Genomic DNA, 26,359 nt, shown 5'->3' with positions numbered 1-26,359 from the left:
GTGCCATCGTGTGGTGTGAAATGTCTCAATACAAAGGAGTCGGTACAGATTTATGACTTTTCCTCTGAAATGTCTCAATACAAAGGAGTCGGTACAGATTTATGACTTTTCCTCTGTATTATAGAGCTTTCCAAGCCTATTATTCACCATTTTAACAGTATATACCAGTGTTTTAAAACCAACTCGAGGTGAAACCTGATAAAATGGTCGGTCCTAGATCAAACCGGTATCTAGTAGTTTGAAATCTAACAAAATACTCCTAAAAATTAAATAAGTCTATAAGTTTAAAATCTTGTAAAAACATCTCAAATACTATTATCGGCATCGACAAATAGAGCATGTTTCCAGCAGCAACAACAACACTCTTTTCAGTCTCCTAACTAAAACTCATTTCACCCCTCCCTCGTTCACCACCCCAATCGCCAGCAACAGTGGGCTTTTTCCAACGACATAATTTTGTAATTTTCGATTAATTCACTCATCGGAAATCATCGTCGTCACCACCCTTGCACTCATCAACCATTCCTTTTCAAAAGCTCTAATATTCCAACATTCAATTGTTCACGGATTGATATCTTAATTTTTAGGGTTTTCAATGAATAAGAAAACTTGTAACCCGACCCGATGAAGGCTTCGACCCTGGATCTTGGGTTTAATCGACTGGGCTAGGCTAGGTTTTTAAAACACTGGTACATACCACATAAATTCCCAATCCTAGTCAGTGGAAAAAGTAAATCTAGAGTATTAATTAGATAATACAATAGAGGATCAAATTTAAACACGTGTATTAACGCCCCACGTATATAACATTTTAAAATAAGAAGACATGATCACAAGATGGTAGTAGAATCAAACGCACTAAAAAAAATATATTTTGAAAGTAACTTTTGCTTTCTCTTTTACCCTCTGTATCATTGATTTAGGCATTTTCTCAATGAAAACGCTTTTAGGAGCTAAAGAAGGTGGCGGTGGCGGTGGCGGTGGCTCAAGAAAGCAAAAGAGAGAGAGGTAAAAGCAAATTTACTTTAGCAGGAGCATAAATAAATGCAGGTCGTCCACATTCCACAATGAGTGGAGAATATTAGATACCCCACTCAAGTCCTCCGTAAATCAGCTGTCAGCAACTGGAAATAGAGACTGTGGCCCATCTCAAAGCAACCAAAGAGATCAATGTCAACTGTAAAAGCAAGATAAAATCTTTAAATGAACGCCTACAAGTGCACATGTTCTTGCCTAATCCAACCAAACCATGTGCCCTTAACAAAAAGCAAGGCACAAAATTGGGTCATTCACTATTATAACTCCTTAAACAATAGCGTACGAGTACTCCGTTCAGTGCACTTTTTTAAATACTATTATGGTTTTTTAATCAAGTTAAATAAAAAAATATATTTATTTTAATATTTTTAAAATTCTATTATATTTTATTTATCTTATAAAATATTAATAATTATCTTTTTCGTAAAAATAATCCAAATATATTTTTTAAAAATACTATTATAAAAATATCCAATAATAAGCCAAATGAAGCCATTAAAGAAGGAAATAAAAAGAGGAGGAAAATACCTGTGATTGTAAGAATTCACAACTATGTTTCTTGTCTCAATTAATTCGTTTAAATCGATTGATGCAATTTAAACAATCCCATTCTGATAGCACATTTCCAAGAGTTCGAATTGGGATTTTAAAATATAATTCAATTGATCTGGTCAATAGATTTTCGAAAAGTGAAATTATTATGTCGGGTCCTTTCGTTTCACTATTTTCATCTTATCATATCCCACTATCATATCTTAAAAAATAAAAATAAAAGTGTTTATTTTAATATTATTCAAAATTTAATTCAACTCAAAATATTTAACAATTATTTTTCCTAATAAAAGTTTTAAAATTAACAAAAATACCCTCACCCATCCAATAATTGCTAGCAGCCAGCTACCATCGTTGGACGATGGTCGAAAGTCGTTAGAATGGTATACGATCGGCTATCGACACACAACCGGCCAAATCTAGCCCGTCTTGTGTCGTTATGACGTCAAGGATCGATGATGGCAACAACGACGACGATAGCTGCTGGCAGGTGATAGTGGCTTAGGTGGATGTGGGTGTTTTTGATAATTTTAAAACTTTTATTGAAAAAGGTAATTGTTAATATTTTAAGTTGAATAGAATATGATTGGATTTAAAAGAATATAAAAACAAACACATTTTTCATTTTTTAGGATATGATAGTGGAATAAGATAGTCTTAGAATAGGAAAACAAACGGAGTCGATATTATTCTAAATTATGAACTGTAAGAATTTATTCGATTCATATTAGCATAAAAAGTTAGCTAGTTCACTATCCAATTAATGCAATCCAACATGCACCTCAAATAATCCCTCAGACCCTGAAACTATCGACTGGATAAGAGCTTCAGTGACTACCCCTATTATCATCCAAGGAGGGACTCGAACTCAGGACCTCTTGAATAATACATCCAAAAATCTCTATCGAACCGCTCGGTCACCCAAAGATAATTTTCTAATAAGTTTAATATACGCCCTACACAAATTAACAAATCTAAATAGACAACACCTGAATAATTGAATTGAGGTGTCTTAAACAATGCACAGGTTATTAATTCCAAAAATGGAAAACTTTAAGATAACCTTTTTGAGCCAAGTTTTCCCTATTTATTAATATTCAGAAATTGATGGGCCCATTTGATTATTTAGAATATAACCCATTTTAAAAAAAAATATATATATATCTTGGAGTCCCAGATTCAGTTCTTTAGACTATAGTGAGATTCTTTCAACTAGATCTCTATCGACTAAGCTGGCAAGATCTTTATCTTAATTATAATAATGGTTTCTAATATCATTTTTCATATATAATATATTTGGTTTCCCTAAGAGACAACTGTTGAGCATTGATATTATTTTATAACAATAAGATATATTAATTTAGGAACATAGATGAAGTTTGTTAGGAGACCGAAGCATCCTGAAAAGGTACAAGCTTTGAATTTCTACGCAAGTATTGTTTCAACTAAAATCTCAAATGTGACAAACACCAGCTGTCAAGATGCTTATTCTTTTAACATTCCCCAATAGTTCATCTTAACGTAAACCCTATATTCGATGAGCATCTATGAATCAGCTACATTGTTTATTTATTTTTTATAACGAAGAAATTTCTCTACCACCGTCTGATTTGCTCGAGATAAAGCTTAAATATGCATAATGCAGACAAGATTTTTGTATCTTATATGAAGAGTTCCAGCTTGCTTTAAGAAAATTAACCCAACCAACCACAAGGAAGGCAAAATCACAAGCAATGTTGGAAAAAGTCCTTAAAATAGCGGCTAATCTCACATCATCCCAGTTCAAAATTACTCTCTCATGTCTCTTTTTCTTAAAACCGCTTATTGCAATGATCTAGGAATTCATAAACATTTCAAATCAGTTAATAAAATAAACTTACAGGTGAAGACCTCAATGCAGACTGCAGACAGTAACTTGTTTCTCTTCCTCTGTTAGAGGGTAACTGCAGACGGCAACTGACCAAAAGGAAAAGAAAGAACTTGCAAGTGGCTTGCAGCATGAAGATTTAAGGAATCAAAAAAGTGCTCAAGGAAATATGAAACAGAAATAATTGATATCATATCAAGTAAACTTCCAAAGGGAAAAAATATTTTGAACAAGTAGAAAGCTTCTGCACAGAGTGTCAATGAAAATTTCACAATTACAATGGTGAACTATAATCTGCATTGGTCATACATATAAGAACAAAAACATGGGCAGGTGATTCCTTAGAAGTTTATATTTTAGGAGTAATGAAGATCAAACTGTATTCACCGTGTCTGCAAGGCAGCGGAGTATGCATCCCAAACCAGCTCTTTCAGTCAGCTTATCATGTATTCGCAGGCATTGGTCACAAGTGGGGCGATCTCCTGTAGACAAACCCCTATAAAGGTACCTGTAGATCACGATCCGTGACAAGATTTGGAAATTGTTACAATCCTTGAAACAATATACAACACTCAGCAACACAAAAGTCCATAAAACCTGCAAAATGCTAGAAAGGTCCTCTATGGGGTATGTTATAGCAAGAATCATTACATTCTTTTCAAATCTCCCCAAAGTTTATATTAGATGAAGTTAATAAATAAATCCAAGAGAATTCTAGCTCCATGAAGGATCTCATAAATTAATTTCTATGATGAAAGAATAAAAATCACTCGTGCTGCTAGTGATTCTTCTGCCAGTAGATTTTCTGAACTGAATCTAATTAAATTGAAATTCCACCTCATCACATCACCACATTCTACAAAGTAAAACAGCCAAGCCAACTCTTCCCAAAAGGACGCTACGTTCCGAATTAGGACCATAAATACCAAAGAAATACAAGACAAAATCATACTAACCCCTATGTTTGACTAACAAAGAATTGTATCTTGTATAAGCTTCTTGCAAAGAAATAATCTTATCCACCTGACTGATTACCACATTTCACTAACTCATACAAGAAGTAAATATTCATATAAAGTAGCAGATACTCTGCAACAGAATAAATCTACTAAAGCACGAATATGGCTACCACAACAACTATGCCAATGTTGTTGGATATACCCGATACTCGATTATAAAACATACATGAACACTAAGATTTCTCAATTACCAAGCCAAGCTATGACAAGTGCGAAATAGAAACAACTATAGCCTGAATTAGCAACAAATGTATAAATGCAGCTACAGAAACTACATAGACAACACAGCGAGACTAAACTAACTGCAAAAACATAATTAGAATAAGTGATATAGATCAAACAAATTAAGAAACGAAAGGACTTACTTCATTAGAATATCATAGTACTCAGGATCCAAAGAAGAGAACATGCCATCGACATCTTTAATAGCCATAATTGCCCTATGAACCACTATCCAATTTGCTGACTGCAAAACCAAAACCAAACCCCCAATTCAATCCAAGATGACAATCATAATTAAAAAAACAACTGCCAAAAAGGGCAAGGAAGGAAATGTAGACAACCTTGCACCGCTCGTCTTGAGTCTTGGGAGGTGAGCCTTCGAGGGCAGTTTTAAGAGCCTCTACTGGCTTAGACCTGATCTTGAAATTCCAATATAAGCGTTAGTGTTAGGGTTAGGGTTTTGTTCTTAAAAATTCTATAGATTAAGAAAGTTAAAAAGATGTTACTGTTTTAGTAAGCTTTCGATCTTGCGAGATTTGTGTTCGATTCTCGTGATAATTGCCTCTGCATTGTCTGCTTCAACAAATTCCTCGCCTCCCGCCATTCTTTTTTACTGTTCTCAAATCACACCACCTTAAATTGCGAAAGATAGAAAACTAATAATAATAATTTGGCAGCCAGACATATCCCTTGAACACAAATTCCCCCAAAAAATCGTCAAACCGTATCACAATACATCTTACAGACATTTCATTTAACATTTTGAATACAACAAAATTTAACAAAGAAACAATCTTACGTTGGAAGATACACATACCTAAGATTGGACGATGTTGGGGTTGTTTCTTGATTCCCTTATATGAAAATGCGTAAGATTTCAAATCGGAATTTAAGTTAGAGAGCTCAGCCAATTTAAAATTTTCAAAGAATTGCCAGCAAAATCAATGTAGTCCTTTCGGGAGTGGCAGATTATTTCGAATTTGCCGATATGAAGTCAGAACTTACAAGTAAGTCTTTGTAAAATTAGCCACTCATACAGTGTTGAAGAAAAAAAAATGACCACCAAACTTTAAAATTTTCAGAATAGCCAAACTATAAACTAAAGTACAATATTAGTGTCTGGAGCAGGTGCACCCTCACAAAAATACATAGTGCGGAAGGGTATTATGGTCCTTACAAGGTGTCAATATGGGTTACTTCTCACATTTATTTTTGAGTAGATAAACTAATACCTCCGAACAACGAGCAGCGTAAAACCCCTGCCGTTCTGAGAGTTTTGATTACATAATAATAAACCCTAATATTTTTTCTAACTTCTCAGACGAATAACTTCGTTCTCACTCCAAGTTACGAACATGGGCAAGTCTAGTGCTAGGTAAAAAAGGTGAACTTGGCGAATAACAAGTTGACAGGTGTGGAGATCGCGAAGCCTTTGAATGGTAGCAGCGACTTAGTGGCAGTTGATCTCGGGTTCAACAAAATCGAAGGGTACTTGCCCGAAATTTGGCTGATTATCCGCTTTTATCGTCTCTGACATGCGATACAACCGCTTACGTGGCACCATCCCAATGCAATACAGTCAAAAGAAGTCGTTGAGGAGATTGTTCTGGATGGGAATTTCTTGATCGAAAACCACCAACGGGGTTCTTCTCCGGTGACGTGGAGGTTTCCGGTAGCTTGGGGATAATTGTCTCCAGGATGTCCAGGTTCTTCTCAGCTGCGTAATCCTTCTCAGAAATCTTACTCTGTTTGTAAACAAGCTTATGGTGGAAAACGAGGTCTTAGAGTCAGAATCTCAGTGAATACTATGACTTTGTTTTTAGAAAAAAGAAAAAAAATATTTGTATTGAAAAGATTTATTATAAGTAAATGAGATATAGAAAGTTGTATAATTACAATTAAATTAGATTAGTTGTTTGATGATATGATCCCTTCATCTTGAAGTTAAAGGGAAGTTTTGTTGCATTTTGGGTGAGAGGTGGAGATCATAAAAGAAGATGTTGACAGTAACACTTCTGATATTAAATAATAGTTTGAAAAAAAGGAAAACAGTTTTCAGATTCATCACAAGACAGTGAAAGCGAAGAAGCTCACATGGAAAAAGTATTCAACTCTTCTCATTTCTCAAGAAATGAGAGTCTATAAATTATTAAGAGAGTGTGAACAGTTTCTTTGAAATGTTTGTGTAAAATGTGTGTCGTTTTCTTTGGTTTTATATGCAATTTTTGCCTTGTACTGTTTTGATATTTTTCATGGGGGTATGATGAAAGCATGATGCTACTTGTGACGATTTTTTTTTTTTTTTTTTTTATAATAACGAGATTTGTCTGATGAACAAAGTGAAAGGATATTACATTTCAGGATTAAAGAAATAGGCTGCAACAGGTGCTATCGTGTGGTGTGAAATGTCTCAATACAAGGTGTCGGTACAGATTTATGACTTTTCCTGTCTGTAGTGTTATAGCTCCAAGCCTTTATTCACCATTTTAACAGTATACAACTTTTAAAACCAACTCGGGTGAAACCTGATAAATGGTCGGTCCTAGATTCCCCAGTGGATCAACCCGGTATTCAAAGTGAAATCTAAGAAAACACCCCTAAAAATTAACACAAAACTACAGACACAAAAAAAATTTGTACGAAAATATGTACCGGCCTACGTGTATTAGGTGCCTGATTTTTCTTTCAATTTTTTCTAGTGAACGGCCGTCCATCAAATATGGACGATCGTTCACTCACATGGACTCCCATCAATATTATGTGGACGGGGTCTACATACCAGGGAGGGCGTCCCATTTAAAAGACGTCCATCCATTAATAAAAACAATAAAAAAATTTACAAAACTTAGGGACGTCGTCCATCCATTATGGACGACCATCCATCCCTTAAGAAGATCAGTTCAATGGATCATTCAGTCAAAACCCGAGTTTCGATCGCTGATATGCTTAGAAAATCAAGACGAAGATATTATTCAAGAGAAGAATGTAGTGGTAGTGCAGGATCATCAAAACAACCAGAAGAAACCGGCAAGTCAATGAATATTTTTTTTTTTCATGACAGTATATGTAAAGCTTTGAGTATGTGCTTTTTGACAGATAACTGGATGCTAGTCATAGATATGGATATCGACTGGCGTCGATTGTTTTTTTTTTTTATATTTACATATGGACGGGCGTCCACTCCTACGGACGTCGTCCAAATGAAGGAACGGCCATACCTAAATGTTTTTCAATTTAAAAAAAAAAATTGTTATTTTTTTTTCATATTTGGGTCAAGGATGGGGTCATTATTTGTGGGTGCCGTTTCAAAGTAATGGACGACCGTCCCTAATATTTTACAAATTTTTTTATATTTTATTTATGGACGGACGTCTTTAAATGGGGACGCCCTCCCTGGTATATGGACCCCCGTCCATATAATATGGACGGGAGTTCATGTGAGTGAACAGCCGTCCATATAATATGAACGGCCGTCCATATAATATGACGGGAGTTCATGTGAGTGAACGGCCGTCTATATTTAAGGACGGCCATTCACTAGAAAAAAATTGATAGAAAAATCAGGCGTCTGGTACACGTAGGCCGGGACATATTTTTGGTGCAAATTTTTCGGGTCCGTAGCTTGTTGAAAAATAATATAAGGTTTATAAGTTTAAAGTCTTGTAAAAACACCCCAAACACCATCATCGGATCAGCAAATAGGGCTGTTTCCCAGCAACGACAACATCCCTTCAGTCTCTGAACAACCCATGTCACCCTCCCCGTTCACACCCCAATCGCCGACAACAAACGGGCTTTTTTCCGACGACATAATTTTGTAATTTTCGAGTAATTCACTCATCAGAATATCGCCGTCACCACCCTTGCACTCACCCCACCATTCTTTTTCAAAAGCTCTAACATTCCAACATTCAATTGTTTATAGATTGATATCCTAATTTTAGGGTTTTTATAATAAGAAAAATTGTAACCCGACTCAATGAAGGCTCCGACGTGGGTCTTGGGTTGAATCGGTCGGGCTAGGCTGGGTTTTTAAAACATGGTAATACCACATAAATTCCCAATCCTAGTCAGTGGAAAAAGTAAATCTAGAGTATTAATTAGATAATACAATAGAGGATCAAATTTAAACACGTGTATTAACGCCTACGTATATAGACATTTAATAAAACTTAAGAAGACATGATCAAAGATGGTAGTAGAATCAAACCCACTAAAAAAAAAATTTTGAAAAGTAACTTTTGCTTTCTTCTTTACCCTCTGTATCATTGATTAGGCATTTTCTCAATGAAAACGCTTTTAGGAGCTAAAGAAGGTGGCGCGGTGGGTAGCTCATGAAAGCAAAAGAGAAGAGAGGTAAAGCAAATTACTTTAGCAGGAGCATAAATAAATGCAGGTCGCCATCACATGAGTGGAGAAGATACCCCACTCAAGTCCTCCGTAAATCAGCTGTCAGCAACTGGAAATAGAGACTGTGGCCCATCTCAAAGCAACCAAAGAGATCAATGTCAACTGTAAAACAAGATAAAATCTTAAATGAACGCCTACAATGCACATGTTTTGCCGAATCCAACCAACCATGTGCCCTTACAAAAAGCAAGGCACAAATTGGGTCATTCACTATTATAACTCCTTAAACATAGCGTACGAGTATCCGCTTACTAGACTCTTTAAATACTATTCTGTTTTTAATAGAGTTAACAGAAAAAAATAATTATTCAATTTCTCAAATTTATATATTTTATTTATCTCATAAAATATTAATAATTATTTTTCTTTATAAGATAATTCAAATTTTTTTAAAATACTATTCAAAAATCATCCAATAATAGTCAAATAAGCCATGAAGAAGGAAATAAAAGAGGAGGAAAATACCTGCGATTGTAAGAATTCACAACTATGTTTTGTCTCAATAATTCGTTTTAATCCTTGATGCAATTTAACAATCCCATTCTGATAGCACTTTCCAAGAGTTCGAATTGGGATTTTAAAATCTAATTCAATTGATCTGGTCAAAGATTTTCGAAAAGTGAAATTATTATGTCGGGTCCTTTTGTTTCACTATTTTTCATCTTATCATATCTACTATCATATCTTAAAAATAAAAATAAAAGTGTTTATTTTAATATTATTAAAATTTAATTCAACTCAAAATATTTAACAATTATTTTTCTAGTAAAAGTTTTAAAATTAACAAAAACACCCTCACTCATCCAATAATTGCTAGAACCGCTATCACCGCTAGACGATGGTTGGAAGGTGGAATGGTACACGATCGGCTATCGACACACAACCGCCAGATCTAGTCCGTCTTGTGTCGTTACGATGTCGGGGATCGACGATGGCAACGACGACACGATAGCTCTAGCAGGTGAGTGGCTTAGTGGATGGGTTGTTTTTGATAATTTTAAAACTTTATTGAAAAGGTAATTGTTAATATTTTAGTTGAATGAAGAATAATTGGATTTGAAAGAATATAAAAACAAACACATTTTCATTTTTTAGGATATGATAGTGGAAAAGGATAGTCTTAGAATGGGGAAACAAACCAGAGTCGATATTATTCTAAATTATGAATGTAAGAATTTATTTCGATTCATATTAGCATAAAATGTAGTCTAGTTCACTATCCAATTAATGCAATCCACGCACTCAACTAGAGGTGGAAAATTTGGGCCGGGTTAGGGGGTCAACCCTAACCCGGCGTCGAAAAAATGCGGGTTAAACCGAACTGCCAAGATGGCGGTTCGGGTTGACCCTAACCCGGCAGCACCTTGGCGGGTCGGGTTGCACAAGGCAACCCGCAGGGTGTTTTGTCTCTTTTGCAAGAGACCTGGTGTGCAACCCAAAAAATAAAAAAAATTATATTTTATTTTATTTTTCAAAAATTACCCTTTACCCTTGAATATAGCCGTTGGAGGGTCTTTTTCGTCATTTTCTTTCCATTTTTTCCTATAAGTTGCCCTAAACTCTCACATTTTTCTCACAACTCAAATTCTCTAATCTCTAATCTCTCAATTATTCATTTATTATTTTTGCAATTTGCTCATATTTAATTTTTATCAGTTTTTCATTTTTAATTATATTTCCAATTTTCCAAATTCCAATTTCCATACTCCAATTCTCTTTCTTTAATTTTATTTCTTCTACATCAATTTTTTTTTTCAACTAATAGATGATATTTCTCTCCCATCAATTACAATGATGACGGGAAACTACTATCTAGTTCTAATCCCGCTGATTTTACTAATATTAAATAGGAGGAGATTCAAATAGTCCCGCTTTCCCATTCTAGAATCCGATACACCTCAAACTATGCCCCATTCCAACAGCCTCCGGGGGTTCTAGAAGTCGCCTCGTAATCGTCGTGCTCGTCAAACTTATCTCAAGCTGAGGCGCGGATCATCTACTGCGTCGGAAGCAAAAGACAGACATACATCGGACGTTTGGGCGCATTTTGACAGTTTTACGAGACAAAAATGACGTTCAAGTAAAGAAAGCGAGATTGCAATACTGTGGAAATATTATAAAGCTGAATCAGGTAATGGTACTAGGATTTAAAAAGCATGCTATAACATATTAATTAACATGGAATAGAGAAAACAATCAAACTCAAAAACTATTCTGATGTATATATGGAACAGTAGCTTTATATATTGTTGTAACTGATCAACTATTAATATGGCTGAAGATAAAATTTTAAAGATTTGTCAAAAATCATTTTTTCCAAGATTTAAAAGTTATTCTAAAACTTCAACTAGAAATGATTTAATAAATTGTTTAAAAAAATGAAATTAGAATTAAAAAATAAATGCATACTTGTCATGTTAGTGTGGCTCTAACTGCGCTATTTGGAGTGGTAGAGCTAAACAAAATTATATTTATGTGAGTAGTCATTATTTGATAATGAATGTAAATAAAATAGTCTTTATTAGGATTAGATTATGGTGTTGATCAAGTAGTGAACAAATTTATAATAAAATTATTGAAGTTTTAGAGATTATGATGTGTTATTAAGGGATAAGTTTAAATTCAAATAATGCAAGTTAATAGTAAAGCTATAGATTATTTTCAAAGTAATTATCCTTTATATAACAATTTGAAGTTTTTTCACCAAGTTGTGCATGCCATGTTATTAATTTAATTGTGAAAGTGGTATGAAAATAATTAAAGAAAATATTAATAGAATTAGAGATTGTTTAGTGGATTACTAGTAGTAATAAAAGAAATGCTGAATTTCAAGACGCTTGTATAAAATCAAATATGTCTCCTAGAATTTTGCATAGACATGTCTGTTAGATGGAATAATACTTATTTAATGTCTGATTCAGTTTATCTTATGCTAATTAATAGTTATTTTATAGCCAATAATAAGGTCCTCATTATTGGTTGAAAATGATTGAAATAGCTAAAGTATATTCATTTTTCTTAAAACTTTTACCAATCAACTTTACAACTTTCTAGTGTGTATTATCCTATTAGTTCATTGGTAATACATCAATATAAAATTTCCAAGTTATTTATAAAAAACAAAGACAATGTAATTTAAATGCATCAATAAAGGCAATGGATTTTTTTTTTTTTAAATATTGGAAAACCATTCATTTCTTTATTGTTTAGGTGTTATTGATCCTAGAATAAATTAGACAGTTTAGAAAAGGGTTTGACAATTTATGTGAAAATTTACAAACCGAAGGATATGCCAATCAAATAGGGAGTAGAAAATACACTTTTGAAGTATATTTCTAGTATGAAACAGGTATGGGAACCCGCAAGAGGCGAAACATCCGGGAAGGGCATCAGAAGAAGAAACAATGAAGACTTCTACTTTTGGGGTGCACTGAATAGGCCGAAGAGGACCCGAATCCGAAGCACAACCTCCTCTTCAGAGGCTCCACCAACAACAACAACTACTACTACTAAGTATTGTCTCCTGCAGTCGCAGAGTAATGAGCTTCAACAATATTTGGCAAACCCTGAAATGTTACCAGTAATCCACAACAGGAACCAACATTGATCTCTTAGCTATTTTAGAGCCAGAAAAATATTTTTTCCGGATTATCAAGACTGTCTTAGATGTTTCGGTTTTCTGTCTCAACCGTTTCATCCGAACAAACATTAGTGCAAGTGAAAGAATTTTAATGAAAAGGACTAAACTACATCACAAATGATGAGTCCTCACATGTCTTCGAGATTAGGAACGGTCGCGCATCAAGGTCAATACGAGGTGTCGACGTACTTTAATAGAATCATTTCAATTTTGTTACATACAGATGATACGAGTGGGGAGGTCCTAGTGAATCCCAAAATTAGTTGTGTTTGGTAAATTGTAATTTGTAAATTAATTGTCAATTATTGCACTCTTTTTCCTTACAAAGGTGTGTCTATTGGGTTCTATTGGTGAGGTTTTTTTTAACGAGACAATAATTATTGTAATTTCTTATTTTATTTTTAATAAATGAATAAATTTTAATTTTCTTATATTACAATTTTAATGTTTAAAATTGAATTAATATTTGTAATGTTAACAAAAAATTTAATTTAATTAATTATTGATATTTGAAAAGAAATTAACAATTAACTAAAAACAATTACATTATAAATTATAAATTATTCATTTGAAAGTTAATTAAACATTAAACTTAATAAAATAAAACAAAACAAAATTTAAAAAAAAAAAATCAAAAGCGGGTTAACTCGGCGGGTGGGTTGGCGGTCCAGGTTGGACCAGCCAATTCTCTAATGTTGGCGGGCCTAACCCGACCGCCAATGTCGTCGGGCGGGTCAGGACCGACCGCCATTTGCAAGCAACCCACCGTGGGTTGGGTTGGGTTGGGTTGGCCGGGGTGCGGTTGCTTTTCCACCTAACCTCAACTAATCCTCAAACCCTGAAACTATCGGCCGGATAAGAACTTCAATGACTATCCCTCATATCATCAATGAGGGACTCGAACTTTTGACCTCTGAGTAATACACCCAAAAGTCTTTATCGAACCGCTCGGTCACCCAAAGATAATTTCTAATAAGTTTAATATACGCCCTCACAATTAACAAATTTAAATAGACAACACCTGAATAATTGAATTGAGTGTCTTAAACAATGCACAGGTTATTAATCCCAAAAATGGAAACTTTAGAATCCTTTTGAGCCAAGTTTTCCCTATTTATTAATATCATAAATTGATGGGTCCATTTGATTATTTAGAATATAACCCATTTTAAAAAATATCAGTTCTTTAGACTATGTGAGATTCTTCAACTAGATTCTATCGACTAAGCTGGCAAGATCTTTATCTTAATTATAATAATGGTTTCTAATATCATTTTTCATATATATTTTGGTTCCCTAAGAGACAACGTTGAGCATTGTATTATTTTATAACAATAAGATACATTAATTTAGGACATAGATGAAGGTTGTTAGGAGACCGAAGCATCCTGAAAAGGTACAAGCTTTGAATTCTACGCAAGTATTGTTCAACTAAAACTCAAATGTGACAAATACAGCTGTCAAGATGCTTATTTTTACATCTTCAATAGTTCATCTAACGTAAACCCTATATTCGATGAGATCTATGAATCAGCTACATTGGTTTATTATTTTTATAACAAGAAATTTCCTACCACCCTCTGATTTGCCGAGATAAAGCTTAAAATGCAAATGCAGACAAGATTTGTATCTATATGAAGAGTTCCAGCTTGCTTTAAGAAAATTAACCCAACAAACCACAAGGAAGGCCAAAACAAGCAATGTTGGAAAAAGTCTTAAAATAGCGGCTAATCTCACATCATCCCAGTTCAAATTACTCTCTCAGTCTCTTTTTCTTAAAACCGCTTATTGCAATGATCTAGATTCAGTAAACATTTAAATCAGTTAATAATAAACTTACAGGTGAAGACCTCAATGCAGACTGCAGAAAGTAACTGTTTCTCTTCCTCTGTTAGAGGGTAATGCAGACGGCAACTGACCAAAGGAAAAGAAAGAACTTGCAAGTGGCTTGCAGCAATTAACAGCTAGACCAACTCCTTGAGATACTAAGTTTATATTTCATTATCTTATTTATAGAATTATTCCATGTATATATATATAGCCTGTTGGTATAATTATATCAATTATCTTACTAAGATTGCTTTAAATTAGATAATTTATTTAGCTATACAATTATAATAATAACATAACCTATCAATCAAACCAAATAGATTCCTTTCAACATATAAATACAATAAATTCATCAAAATTATTGTATTTAGATTAGATTAATCAACTTAAACAAATTGAATGATTTTGAGCGTTGTTTATGTTTATGTTATGCTCTTGTTATACCAAATCCATCAATACATAAACTCCAATACTCTTAATTAAATAATTTATAGCTTCCCTAGTATTGTATTTGATACCCTTTAATATCTATAATATATTTTCTAATATTTAGAAAATACTTGATTAATTATGTTGAATAAAAAATAATAGTAAGAAAAATAAAACTATAAAAGATCCGTGACCAAAACAATGCATTAGGCTAAACTTATATGGTGACATTAATTCAACCAACCAAAATGAAGAGACATGCATTAGGACATCCCTTAAATAAATATCTTATTTATATATAACGTACATAGACGAATAGATCAACCAAACCCTAACTTTTTAAATACCCAAAAACATTATTAAATAAAGGCAGAACGACTTACACATACCCAAGGTTTACCGAAACGATAAGTTGGTACCTAAAAGATTTTGAAACGATAAATAGGTACCTTCTATCATGTTCGGTTAATGATTTTCGTTTGATAATAGTGAAAAGACTAAAATACCCTTGAAAGTTTAATATTTTAGCTTTTTATAAATTTAAAAATTTCTAAAAAACCCCCTAGGTTTGCTAATTTGACTAAATACCCCAATATATAAAATTTTTATAAAATAACAAAAACACCCCCGCCACCGACAGTGCCAAATTTCGGCCACCATCGCCGGAATCTGGCCAAAAAATTGTGTTACGACATAGACCCATCGGATCTGTGTCGTAACGCGTCGATCTGGCCTTTTTCGGCCTCGACGACCAGATCTGGCCGTAATCTGGCCTTTTCCGGCCAGATCCTCCACGGATCTGACCGGAAAATGCCAGATCAACGTGTTATGACACAGATCTGACGGGCCTGTGTCGTAACGTAATTTTTTGGCCAGATCTGGCCGTAGATCTGGCATTTTTCGGCCAGATCAGCCACGAATCTTGCCGGAAAATGACAGATCTACATGTTACGACATAGATCCGATGGGTCTATGTCATAATCCAATTTTCCAACCAGATTCCGACAGTGGTTGCTGGGATCTGGCACTGCAGGTGGCGGGTGTGTTTTTATTATTTCATAAAAATTTTATATATTGGGGTATTTAGTCAAATTAGCAAACCTAGGAGATTTTTAGAAATTTTTAAATTTATAAAAAACTAAAATATTAAACTTTTAAGGGTATTTTAGTCTTTTCACTATTATCAAACGAAAATCACTAACAAAACATGATGAAAGATATCTATTTGTTGTTTCAAAATCTTTTAGATATCAACTTATTATTTTGATAAATCTTGGGTATGCGTAAGTCGTTCGCATTGAATAAATGTATAAAATCCCCAAACCCAAACCCAAGTCAAAGTCCCATTTCTGATTTCACACCTTCTCTCTACAGTCTACACAAAACAAAAAACCCATTAAAATCCAAACTAAACTCTCCAAACCTACCAAAACTTTAAAAAAATCAAATCAAAATGCAAACTTCTTCCATCTTAATCTCTCTCTCCCTTCTTCTTCTGCAATTCTTTTCATCTCAAGCCATCACTTCCTCACAAGACATCTCAGCTCTCAAAGCTTTCAAGGCCGCCATCAAGCCGACTTCAATACCGCCGTGGTCCTGCTTAGCCTCCTGGGACTTCTCCACCGACCCATGTGCTCTCCCCCGTCGCACCCACTTCATTTGCGGCCTTACCTGCTCTTCCGACTCCACTCGTGTCACCCAACTCACTGTTGATCCCACCGGCTACTCCGGCCAACTCACCCCTCTCATTTCTCAACTCACTCAACTCCTTATTCTCGACCTCGCTGATAACAATTTCTTCGGTCCTATTCCAGCTTCAATCTCCTCTCTTTCCAATCTTCAAACCTTGACTCTCCGATCCAACTCCTTCTCCGGTTCCGTCCCTGACTCCATAACCAAGCTCAAAAAGCTTGACGCTTTAGATGTTTCACACAATTCTCTATCTGGGTATCTCCCTAAAGGTTCATATTTAATATCAAGTTTGAGAAGACTTGATCTGAGTTACAACAAACTCACCGGTTCATTACCAAAACTACCTTACAATCTACTAGAACTTGCTCTGAAGAACAATTCTTTATCTGGGGTTATCTCAAAAACACCCTTTGACGGTTTGTCTCAGCTAGAAGTAGTTGAACTCAGTGAAAACTCATTCACCGGGACACTTAAAGCTTGGTTCTTTCTTCTACCGTCAGTTCAACAGGTGAACTTGGCGAATAACAAGTTGACAGGTGTGGAGATCGCGAAGCCTTTGAATGGTAGCAGCGACTTAGTGGCAGTTGATCTCGGGTTCAACAAAATCGAAGGGTACTTGCCCGAAAATTTGGCTGATTATCCGCTTTTATCGTCTCTGACAATGCGATACAACCGCTTACGTGGCACCATCCCAATGCAATACAGTCAAAAGAAGTCGTTGAGGAGATTGTTCCTGGATGGGAATTTCTTGATCGGAAAACCACCAACGGGGTTCTTCTCCGGTGACGTGGAGGTTTCCGGTAGCTTGGGGGATAATTGTCTCCACGGATGTCCAGGTTCTTCTCAGCTGTGTAATCCTTCTCAGAAATCTTACTCTGTTTGTAAACAAGCTTATGGTGGAAAACCGAGGTCTTAGAGTCAGAATCTCAGTGAATACTATGACTTTTGTTTTAGGAAAAAGAAAAAAATAATTTGTATTGAAAAGATTTATTATAAGTAAATGAGATATAGAAAGTTGTATAATTACAATTAAATTAGATTAGTTGTTTGATGATATGATCCCTTCATCTTGAAGTTAAAGGGAAAGTTTTGTTGCATTTTGGGTGAAGGTGGAGATCATAAAAAGAAGATGTTGACAGTAACACTTCTGATATTAAATAATAGTTTGAAAAAAAGGAAAACAGTTTTCAGATTCAACTCAAGACGAGTGAAAGCGAAGAAGCTCACATGGAAAAACGTATTCAAACTCTTCTCATTTCTCAAGAACATGAGTAGTCTATAAATTATTAAGTAGAGTGTGAACAGTTTCTTTGAAATGTTTGTGTAAAATGTGTGTCGTTTTCTTTGTGTTTTATATGCATATTTTGCCTTGTTACTGTTTTGATATTTTTTCATGGGGGTATGATGAAAGCATGATGCTACATATGTAGACGATTTTTTTTTTTTTTTTTTTTATAATTTAACGAGATTTGTCTGATGAAACAAACGTGAAAGGATATTACATTTCAGAGATTAAAGAAATAGGCTGCAACAGGTGCTATCGTGTGGTGTGAAATGTCTCAATACGAAGGTGTCGGTACAGATTTATGACTTTTCCTCTGTCTTATAGTGTTATAGCTTTCCAAGCCTATTATTCACCATTTTAACAGTATACAACTTTTAAAACCAACTCGGGGTGAAACCTGATAAAATGGTCGGGTCCTAGATTCACCAGTGGATCAACCCGGTATTCAAAAGTTTGAAATCTAAGAAAACACCCCTAAAAATTAACAACAAAACTACAGACACCAAAAAATTTGTATCGAAAATATGTACCGGCCTACGTGTATTAGGTGCCTGATTTTTCTATCAATTTTTTCTAGTGAACGGCCGTCCATCAAATATGGACGATCGTTCACTCACATGGACTCCCATCAATATTATGTGGACGGGGTCTACATACCAGGGACGGGCGTCCCCATTTAAAGGACGTCCATCCATTAATAAAATACAATAAAAAAATTTACAAAACATTAGGGACGGTCGTCCATCCATTATGGACGACCATCCATCCCTTAAGAAGATCAGTTTCAATGGATCATTCATGTCAAACCCGAGTTTCGATCGCTGATATGCTTAGAATAAATCAAGACGAAGATATTATTCAAGAGGAAGAATGTAGTGGTAGTGCAGGATCATCAAAACAACCAGAAGAAACCGGCAAGTCAATGAATATTTTTTTTTTCATGACAGTATATGTAAAGCTTTGAGTATGTGCTTTTTGGACAGATTAACTGGATGCTAGTCCATAGATATGGATATCGACTGGCGTCGATTGTTTTTTTTTTTTTATATTTACATTATGGACGGGCGTCCACTCCTTACGGACGTCCGTCCAAAATGAAGGAACGGCCATCCCTAAATGTTTTTCAATTTAAAAAAAAAAATTGTATTTTTTTTTCATATTTGGGTCAAGGATGGGCGTCCATTATTTGTGGGTGCCCGTTCAAAAGTAATGGACGACCGTCCCTAATATTTTACAAATTTTTTTATTATATTTTATTTATGGACGGACGTCCTTTAAATGGGGACGCCCTCCCTTGGTATATGGACCCCCGTCCATATAATATGGACGGGAGTTCATGTGAGTGAACAGCCGTCCATATAATATGAACGGCCGTCCATATAATATGGACGGGAGTTCATGTGAGTGAACGGCCGTCTATATTTAATGGACGGCCATTCACTAGAAAAAAATTGATAGAAAAATCAGGCGTCTGGTACACGTAGGCCGGTACATATTTTTGGTGCAAATTTTTCGGTGTCCGTAGCTTTGTTGAAAAATTAATATAAGTTTCTATAAGTTTAAAGTCTTGTAAAAACACCCCAAACACCATCATCGGCATCAGCAAATAGGGCCTGTTTCCCAGCAACGACAACACTCCCTTCAGTCTTCTGACAAAACCCATGTCACCCCTCCCCCGTTCACCACCCCAATCGCCGACAACAACGGGCTTTTTCCGACGACATAATTTTGTAATTTTCGATTAATTCACTCATCAGAAATCATCGCCGTCACCACCCTTGCACTCACCAACCATTCTTTTTCAAAAGCTCTAACATTCCAACATTCAATTGTTTATAGATTGATATCCTAATTTTTAGGGTTTTTAATTAATAAGAAAAATTGTAACCCGACTCAATGAAGGCTCCGACGTTGGGTCTTGGGTTGAATCGGTCGGGCTAGGCTGGGTTTTTAAAACATGGTACATACCACATAAATTCCCAATCCTAGTCAGTGGAAAAAGTAAATCTAGAGTATTAATTAGATAATACAATAGAGGATCAAATTTAAACACGTGTATTAACGCCTCANCTCAATAACTAAAAATTAACATGGTCCAAAATAAATGGAAATATAATTGATAAAAAATTTACCTGTCTGTATTTAACGTTCTAAAAAGCACACGGCGTACTCCCCTCGGAATATGTAAAGACTCCATTACTACAGCTGTCAAAAATGGATTTGTTCATAACAGACTAGCAAGAATCAAAGAAGAATAGAACACGAAATACTCTTATCATTTATCAAAGAGTACTGTTACACATACAAAGTGTCTACGCAAACTCATAGAGCACTAATGCATTGTTACCAGATCATCTACTTAATTTAATTCATTTATTTTCAAATTATACTGCTCTAATCACACCATGTCACATTGGTTGCATAAGTTAGTTTGGACAGAGGGTTTGTGTGATTTTTAAACAGCTTAAAAATATGTTCTGCAACAGGGTGAATATGCATAATTTAGGCACATAAGCACACAAATTATTGTCGTATTAAAAGGAAACTTATTTGAACTTTGTCACTGAAACTAACCAAGCATCATTTCAATAGCTCAAAAAAAGCCTTCAACACGAGAAGCAAACCAAACTTTGTTTTTAAAAATGCAGAAAGAAGCAAAAATACTACCTACCCGTTATGTTCTTATCTCTTGGCACGTCAACTAAGAGCGCAGGCCCTGCACATAGTACTCTTATCAAACGCATAGTAATCAAAAACTAAAATCACAAAACACAGTGTTCAACCAACAACTAATTAATCACCGTTTAATACGTGCAAATCAAGAGTATCAACGTCGAAGCCGGCATCAAAATAATGATCGAACACGTGACCAGGCGCATCCACGTGAGTTCCAGTGTGCGTCGGAAGCTTCATCTCCGAGTTGTTAGCGAGAGAGCCGTTCTTAATGCTAGCAGGCAGCCATAAGAACTGCCCGAGCCCCTCCGTCTTGTCCCAGGATGGCATGTCTTCCGTATAACGGTGGCTGATGTCATAGATTTGGCCTTCACCGTAAATCTCTCTTCGGACCGGCTTTAGTTCCCCGGATACAGCGCAATCACTGTTGTCAGCGCCGGGGATTGTCGGATAGGCGGTGTTTGCTGCGACGGTGAGTGTGAGTGAAGTGAGGAAGAGTAGCAGAAACGAAGTCGTTTGGGCCATGATTCGGAGTTTACTGTTGTTCAAGCGTTGAAAGAACGGAGAGAGCGAAAGGATATAACAAAAATTATTCTTGCTGTGATTAGATTATAATTATGTTATTAACATTTGATTAAGAGGATAAGTTTGTTTTCTTCTAGGACTTATCATTCTTAAATTTGTTTTCCAATATAATTATTATTTTATGCTAAGTAATATATATAACCTTACTCACTCTTCTTATCCACTTCTCTTAATCATCTTTGTTAAAATATTAATTTTATTCATTTTTCTATTGTATTCAACAAAAGTGAATAAGGTTAGTATCACTCTATATATATTAACAAAATTCACATAGGCGCGTCAAACAATCTAAGTCGCTCACAAAACGCTGAATCAATTTGAGTTTGATTTCCAATACTTGACTCACAAGCTTACCCGAACTTGACACAGATATGGCAAATTTTGAAATTATTAAGAGCATATGAAATTTACTGTTCTTCCTTCTAAATCATATCAAAATGTAAAATAAATCGAATTTCAATTCGAGAAACCCTAAATCCCGAATTTCCTAATTTTCTCAACCACTAATCTCTAACTCTCTCCGAGACCGCCGTGACTCCATTCAGTATTTGTACCATAACAAATGTTTTTAATATGGAATTAGAATTGTTTTGTAAATATGTATTTGTGCCATAAAATAAATAAATAAATAATTTAGCTCTTGTACTTTTAGATCGAAGCTTTGGGCTGCTCCGAAAATGTTATTAGACGGACCGGTAGCACCATTTGGTGGTCCAAGTGATGTTGCAGAGGAATGTGAATATATTATGGCCTGGATTGGGTGAGTTTGGGTCAGTTCTATAGCCCAATATTGCAAAAACGTAACATGGCTTACTAAACAGAGATAATCTCATTCTAAGTACAAAACCCTGTTGGTCAATAAATGATTTTAAAACTTCAAGAACTTATGGATTTTAGCCCCATTCAGTTTATTAGAACTCCCCTTATGAGAATACCAATTTCCAGTTTTTTTTTTTTTTTTTTTTTAAAAACCCCACTTAATGTTGAAAATATCTTTTAAAACTTAAAAGGTCCTTTTTTTTTTTTTTTCTAATAAATTTCCTTTAGATTATCGCTCAAACTTTTGTAAATTCTTAGAAAAATCCAGATAATATTTAAAACTTAAAGTTGATCTTTTTTTTTTTTTTTTTTCATTTTTGACAGAAAAAGAATCATAAGTTTCTATAAATTCAAACCCTAGTTGTTGTATAAAGTTTGGGTTTTGTGCTGTCCATTCATTCTTCAAGTTAAACGTGTCATGGGCAAAATTGTAATTGCATATCAATCATTTAAGCCCAGTATTTATGTTGATTAGCACGCGTAATTGAGTTTGAAAATCATGGATGACATATAATAGTGACTCATAATTTGAGTTTTTTCCACAATCTAGAATTATCTTATTATTAAGTTATTTGTTTGAGAAAAATAAAATATTGAAGGCGTAAAAAAAAGTTTATTCTAGATTTAAAACCCGCCCCGATCGGTTAACGAGGACCTCAGGTTCACAATGTCAACTGTTCAACTCTATTAAAGCAAACTCTAGATTTATGATGGCAATTGGCGAGCAATTGGTGGTTGAATGTTGGAGCTTTTGAAAAAGAAGGGCCCATTAAGTCGAAAAGTGGCGATAGAGTGATTTCCGATGAGTGAAACGACTGGATAAAAATCGCGTGGCAGTAACAACGGGTGTTTGTCGACGATTAACGAGCAACGTGGGTGGGTGAGATGGGTTTTGGTCAAAAGGCTAAGGAGAGTGTTTTTGTGGTAATGGGAAGTGGTTTTTGCCAAAACAAACCCTATTTGGTCAGGGGTCAAACACAGTGGTTGCATTTGGGTAGTGTTTGTTGGATTTTAAAACTATATAGTTGATGTGTAATTTTGAGGGCTGTGTTTGCTGAATTCAAACCTTAGACATGTAATGACGTGGTTTGACTTCCCGACCAAACCGTTCAACCCGAGACCCAACACTTTGCCGAGTACCCCGGGCCAAGTTTTATTAAATCTTGGTTATTTATACATTAAGAATGCAATTAATCATAGAACAAACACATGCATACAAAAACAATAATATGTCGAAATTAAGAAAACGATAGTGAAAATGTACAAATATATAGTATTATGGTGTATGGAAAAAGAATAATGATTAATGAATGAATGTGGAGGTGGTTGTAGTTTTGTGTGTGTACAACAAGCCGTGATAATGAGATTAAGAAAAAGAGAACCTCAATTCAAACCTTGTGGTTGAAGCTAAAGTATCAAGTGTGGAGACAGTAGTAGTGGGGCATGAAGTTGTGAAAAATTATCAACTTTTATCTTCTCACTTTATCTACACTTTTTGAAAAGGTTTGTTTATGGTTGATTTCCAACAGAGGATGGTCGTAGCACCACTCTGTTGTTAAATTATTGCCTATTGTTTTCATTTTATTGCAAAAATTTAAAAACAAAGTAAAGAAAAATTATGCAATAAAAACAAGAAAAAACTTACCATAAATGATTCAATAGAGATTCTTAGATGTATTATTCATGAGGTCATAAATTTAGTTCTTTCTTTGTTGTTATTAGGGGTAGCCATCGAAACTTTTACCCGAAAGTAGTTTAGGGTCTCGACAGATCAGTTGAAACACGCGTAAACTGATCTAGACACCTCTGATTATTAAAAAAAAAAAAAAAAAAAAGGAATAAAACACTATATGGGTGACCCCATTTGGAACATCACAAAACGTTATTTAAACAAAAATTGATTTTAATATTCCGAAAATGTGTGTAAGGCTTTTTAAAGAACATTTTTAAGATAAAGTTCTATTTTATATTGAAAAGAGTATGAATAGGAATTAAATACAAAGAGGATTAGAAAAGACAGCTAGCTTCCCGGTTGTATTTGCTAATTGCGACAGTTGTTAATTTGCAGTAATTAATATGATATTTAATCATATGTTTAGGTATATTTCAAATACGTTTATATATGTATCCTGCAACAATGACCTTCAATCTGCCAATCATCTAAAAAAAATGAGTCACTCATGCCTCAATTAATGTCCATATATAAAAAACAAATACCCTTCAACTCACGCATCACCATGATTTTGAATACAGTTTATTTTTTTTTTATTTAATTCGCCTGTTATAATATGAATATTATACTAAGTTTATTTATAATATATATATAATAATATATAATATATATATTGCTAATAGGATGTTTGAATCAACTCTATGCATATTTTTGGTAACCGAAATGTCTGGAACACACATTTTGGTAATCGGAGTGTTCGGAACAACTTGTGCACACCTTTTTTTTGTAATCGGATATTCGGACTAACTTGCATGATTTCAATTAATTTTCGTGGTCCATAAAAATTTACAAGCCCAAAAGACCAAATAAATCACAATGTGATGATGACCCCAAAAACTCAATAAACAAAACGAATCTCCTTAACAGCTAGACCAACTCCTTGAGATACTAAGTTTATATTTCATTATCTTATTTATAGAATTATTCCATGTATATATAATTATAGCTGTGGTATAATTATGATCAATTATCTTACTAAGATTGCTTTAAATTAGATAATTTATTTAGCTATACAATTATATAATAACAAACTATCAATCAAACCAAATAGATTCCTTTCAACATAAATACAATTAATCATCAAAATTATGTATTTAGATTAGATTAATCACTTAAACAAATTGAATGATTTTGAGCGTTGTTTATGTTTATGTTATGCTCTGTTATACCAAATCCTCAATACATAAACTCAATATCTTAATTAAATAATTTATAGCTTCCCTAGTTATTGTATTTGATACCCTTTAATATCTATAATATTTTCTATATTAGAAAATACTTGATTATAGTTGAATAAAAAATAATAGTAAGAAAATAAAACTATAAAAGATCCGTGACCAAAACAATGCATTAGGCTAAACTTATATGGTGACATAATTCAACCAACAAAAGAAGGACATGCATTAGGACATCCCTTAAAAAATATCTTATTTATATATAACGTACCTAGACGAATAGATCAACCAAACCCTAACTTTTTAATACCCAAAAACATTATTAAATAAAGGCAGAACGACTTACACATACCAGAGTTTACCGAAAGATAAGTTGGTACTAAAAGATTTTGAAACGATAAATAGGTACCTTCTATCATGTTCGGTTAATGATTTTCGTTTGATAATAGTGAAAAGACTAAATACCCTTGAAAGTTTAATATTAGCTTTTTATAAATTAAAAATTTCTAAAAAACCCCCTAGGTTTGCTAATTTGACTAAATACCCCATATATAAAAATTTTTATAAAATAACAAAAACACCCCCGACACGACAGTGCCAAATTTCGGCCACCATCGCCGGAATTTGGCCAAAAAATTGTGTTACGCATAGACCCATCGGATCTGTGTCGTAACGCGTCGATCTGGCCTTTTTCGGCTCGACGACCAGATCTGGCCGTAATCTGGCCTTTTCCGGCCAATCCTCCACGGATCTGACCGGCGAAAAGCCAGATCAAACGTGTTATGACACAGACTGACGGGCCTGTGTGTAACGTAATTTTTTGGCCAGATCTGGCCGTAGATCTGGCATTTCGGCCAGATCAGCCACGAATCTTGCCGGAAAAATGACAGATCTACAGTTACGACATAGATCCGATGGGTCTATGTCTAATCCAATTTTCCAACCAGATCCGACAGTGGTTGCTGGGATCTGGCATGCAGGTGGCGGGGTGTGTTTTTATATTTCATAAAAATTTTATATATTGGGGTATTTAGTCAAATTAGCAAACCTAGGAGATTTTTAGAAATTTTTAAATTTATAAAAAACTAAAATATTAAACTTTTAAGGGTATTTAGTCTTTCACTATTATCAAACGAAAATCACTAACAAAACATGATGAAAGATATATTTGTTGTTTCAAAATCTTTTAGATACAACTTATTATTTTGATAAATCTTGGGTATGCGTAAGTCGTTCGCATTGAATAAATGATAAAATCCCAAACCCAAACCCAAGTCAAGTCCCATTCTGATTTCACACCTTCTCTCTACAGTCTAACAAACAAAACAAAAACCATTAAAATCCAAACTAAATCTCCAAACCTACCAAAACTTTAAAAAAAACAAATCAAA

At 34.4% G+C, this 26,359-nt stretch overlaps 3 protein-coding genes across 4 annotated transcripts in view; 1 reads left to right on the top strand and 2 right to left on the bottom strand.

Moving 5' to 3' along the window:
* Positions 1-21,293, bottom strand: part of LOC116146842 (cyclase-like protein 2) — a 32,912-nt gene extending 11,619 nt beyond the window's left edge. The window contains exons 1-3 of the mRNA XM_031432297.1: positions 20,786-21,293; positions 20,656-20,700; positions 20,117-20,189 (exon numbers count right to left, since the gene is read on the bottom strand). Of these exons, the coding sequence (XP_031288157.1) occupies positions 20,117-20,189; positions 20,656-20,700; positions 20,786-21,182 (515 nt within the window). The 5' untranslated portion in view covers positions 21,183-21,293. The remainder of the gene's footprint in view (positions 1-20,116; positions 20,190-20,655; positions 20,701-20,785) is intronic.
* On the bottom strand, positions 3,647-5,679 carry LOC116146843 (actin-related protein 2/3 complex subunit 5A). 2 transcript variants are annotated; one of them, XM_031432299.1, is made up of 5 exons: positions 5,516-5,679; positions 5,205-5,331; positions 5,040-5,112; positions 4,842-4,942; positions 3,647-3,965 (listed from the first exon to the last, which is right to left on the bottom strand). In XM_031432299.1, the coding sequence occupies exons 2-5, from the start codon at positions 5,300-5,302 to the stop codon at positions 3,830-3,832; spliced, it is 408 nt and encodes a 135-aa protein (XP_031288159.1). In that variant the 5' UTR covers positions 5,303-5,331; positions 5,516-5,679; the 3' UTR covers positions 3,647-3,829. The 2 variants fall into 2 exon arrangements, with proteins under 2 accessions (XP_031288159.1, XP_031288158.1); XM_031432298.1 differs by having other exon boundaries at positions 3,648-3,965; positions 5,205-5,311.
* LOC116146841 (receptor-like protein 53) lies at positions 16,350-18,125 on the top strand. Its single transcript, XM_031432296.1, has one exon. The coding sequence runs from the start codon at positions 16,461-16,463 to the stop codon at positions 17,613-17,615; it is 1,155 nt and encodes a 384-aa protein (XP_031288156.1). The 5' UTR covers positions 16,350-16,460; the 3' UTR covers positions 17,616-18,125.
* Positions 21,294-26,359: the final 5,066 nt, after the last annotated feature.

The sequence above is a fragment of the Pistacia vera genome, unplaced genomic scaffold, assembly GCF_008641045.1.
Source record: "Pistacia vera cultivar Batoury unplaced genomic scaffold, PisVer_v2 Contig483, whole genome shotgun sequence".
Taxonomy (NCBI): Eukaryota; Viridiplantae; Streptophyta; class Magnoliopsida; order Sapindales; family Anacardiaceae; genus Pistacia; species Pistacia vera.
This window is presented reverse-complemented; position numbering and strand designations above follow the sequence as displayed.

Coding starts and splice junctions, on each gene's coding strand:
- LOC116146841 (XM_031432296.1), top strand. CDS start 16,461: ATGCAAACTTCTTCCATCTTAATCTCTCTCTCCCTTCTTCTTCTGCAA.
- LOC116146843 (XM_031432299.1), bottom strand. CDS start 5,302: ATGGCGGGAGGCGAGGAATTTGTTGAAGCAGACAATGCAGAGGCAATT. Junction 5,113..5,204: donor ATCGAAAGCTTACTAAAACA/GTAACATCTTTT, acceptor TTTCAAGATCAG/GTCTAAGCCAGTAGAGGCTC. Junction 4,943..5,039: donor CTCAAGACGAGCGGTGCAAG/GTTGTCTACATT, acceptor TTGGTTTTGCAG/TCAGCAAATTGGATAGTGGT.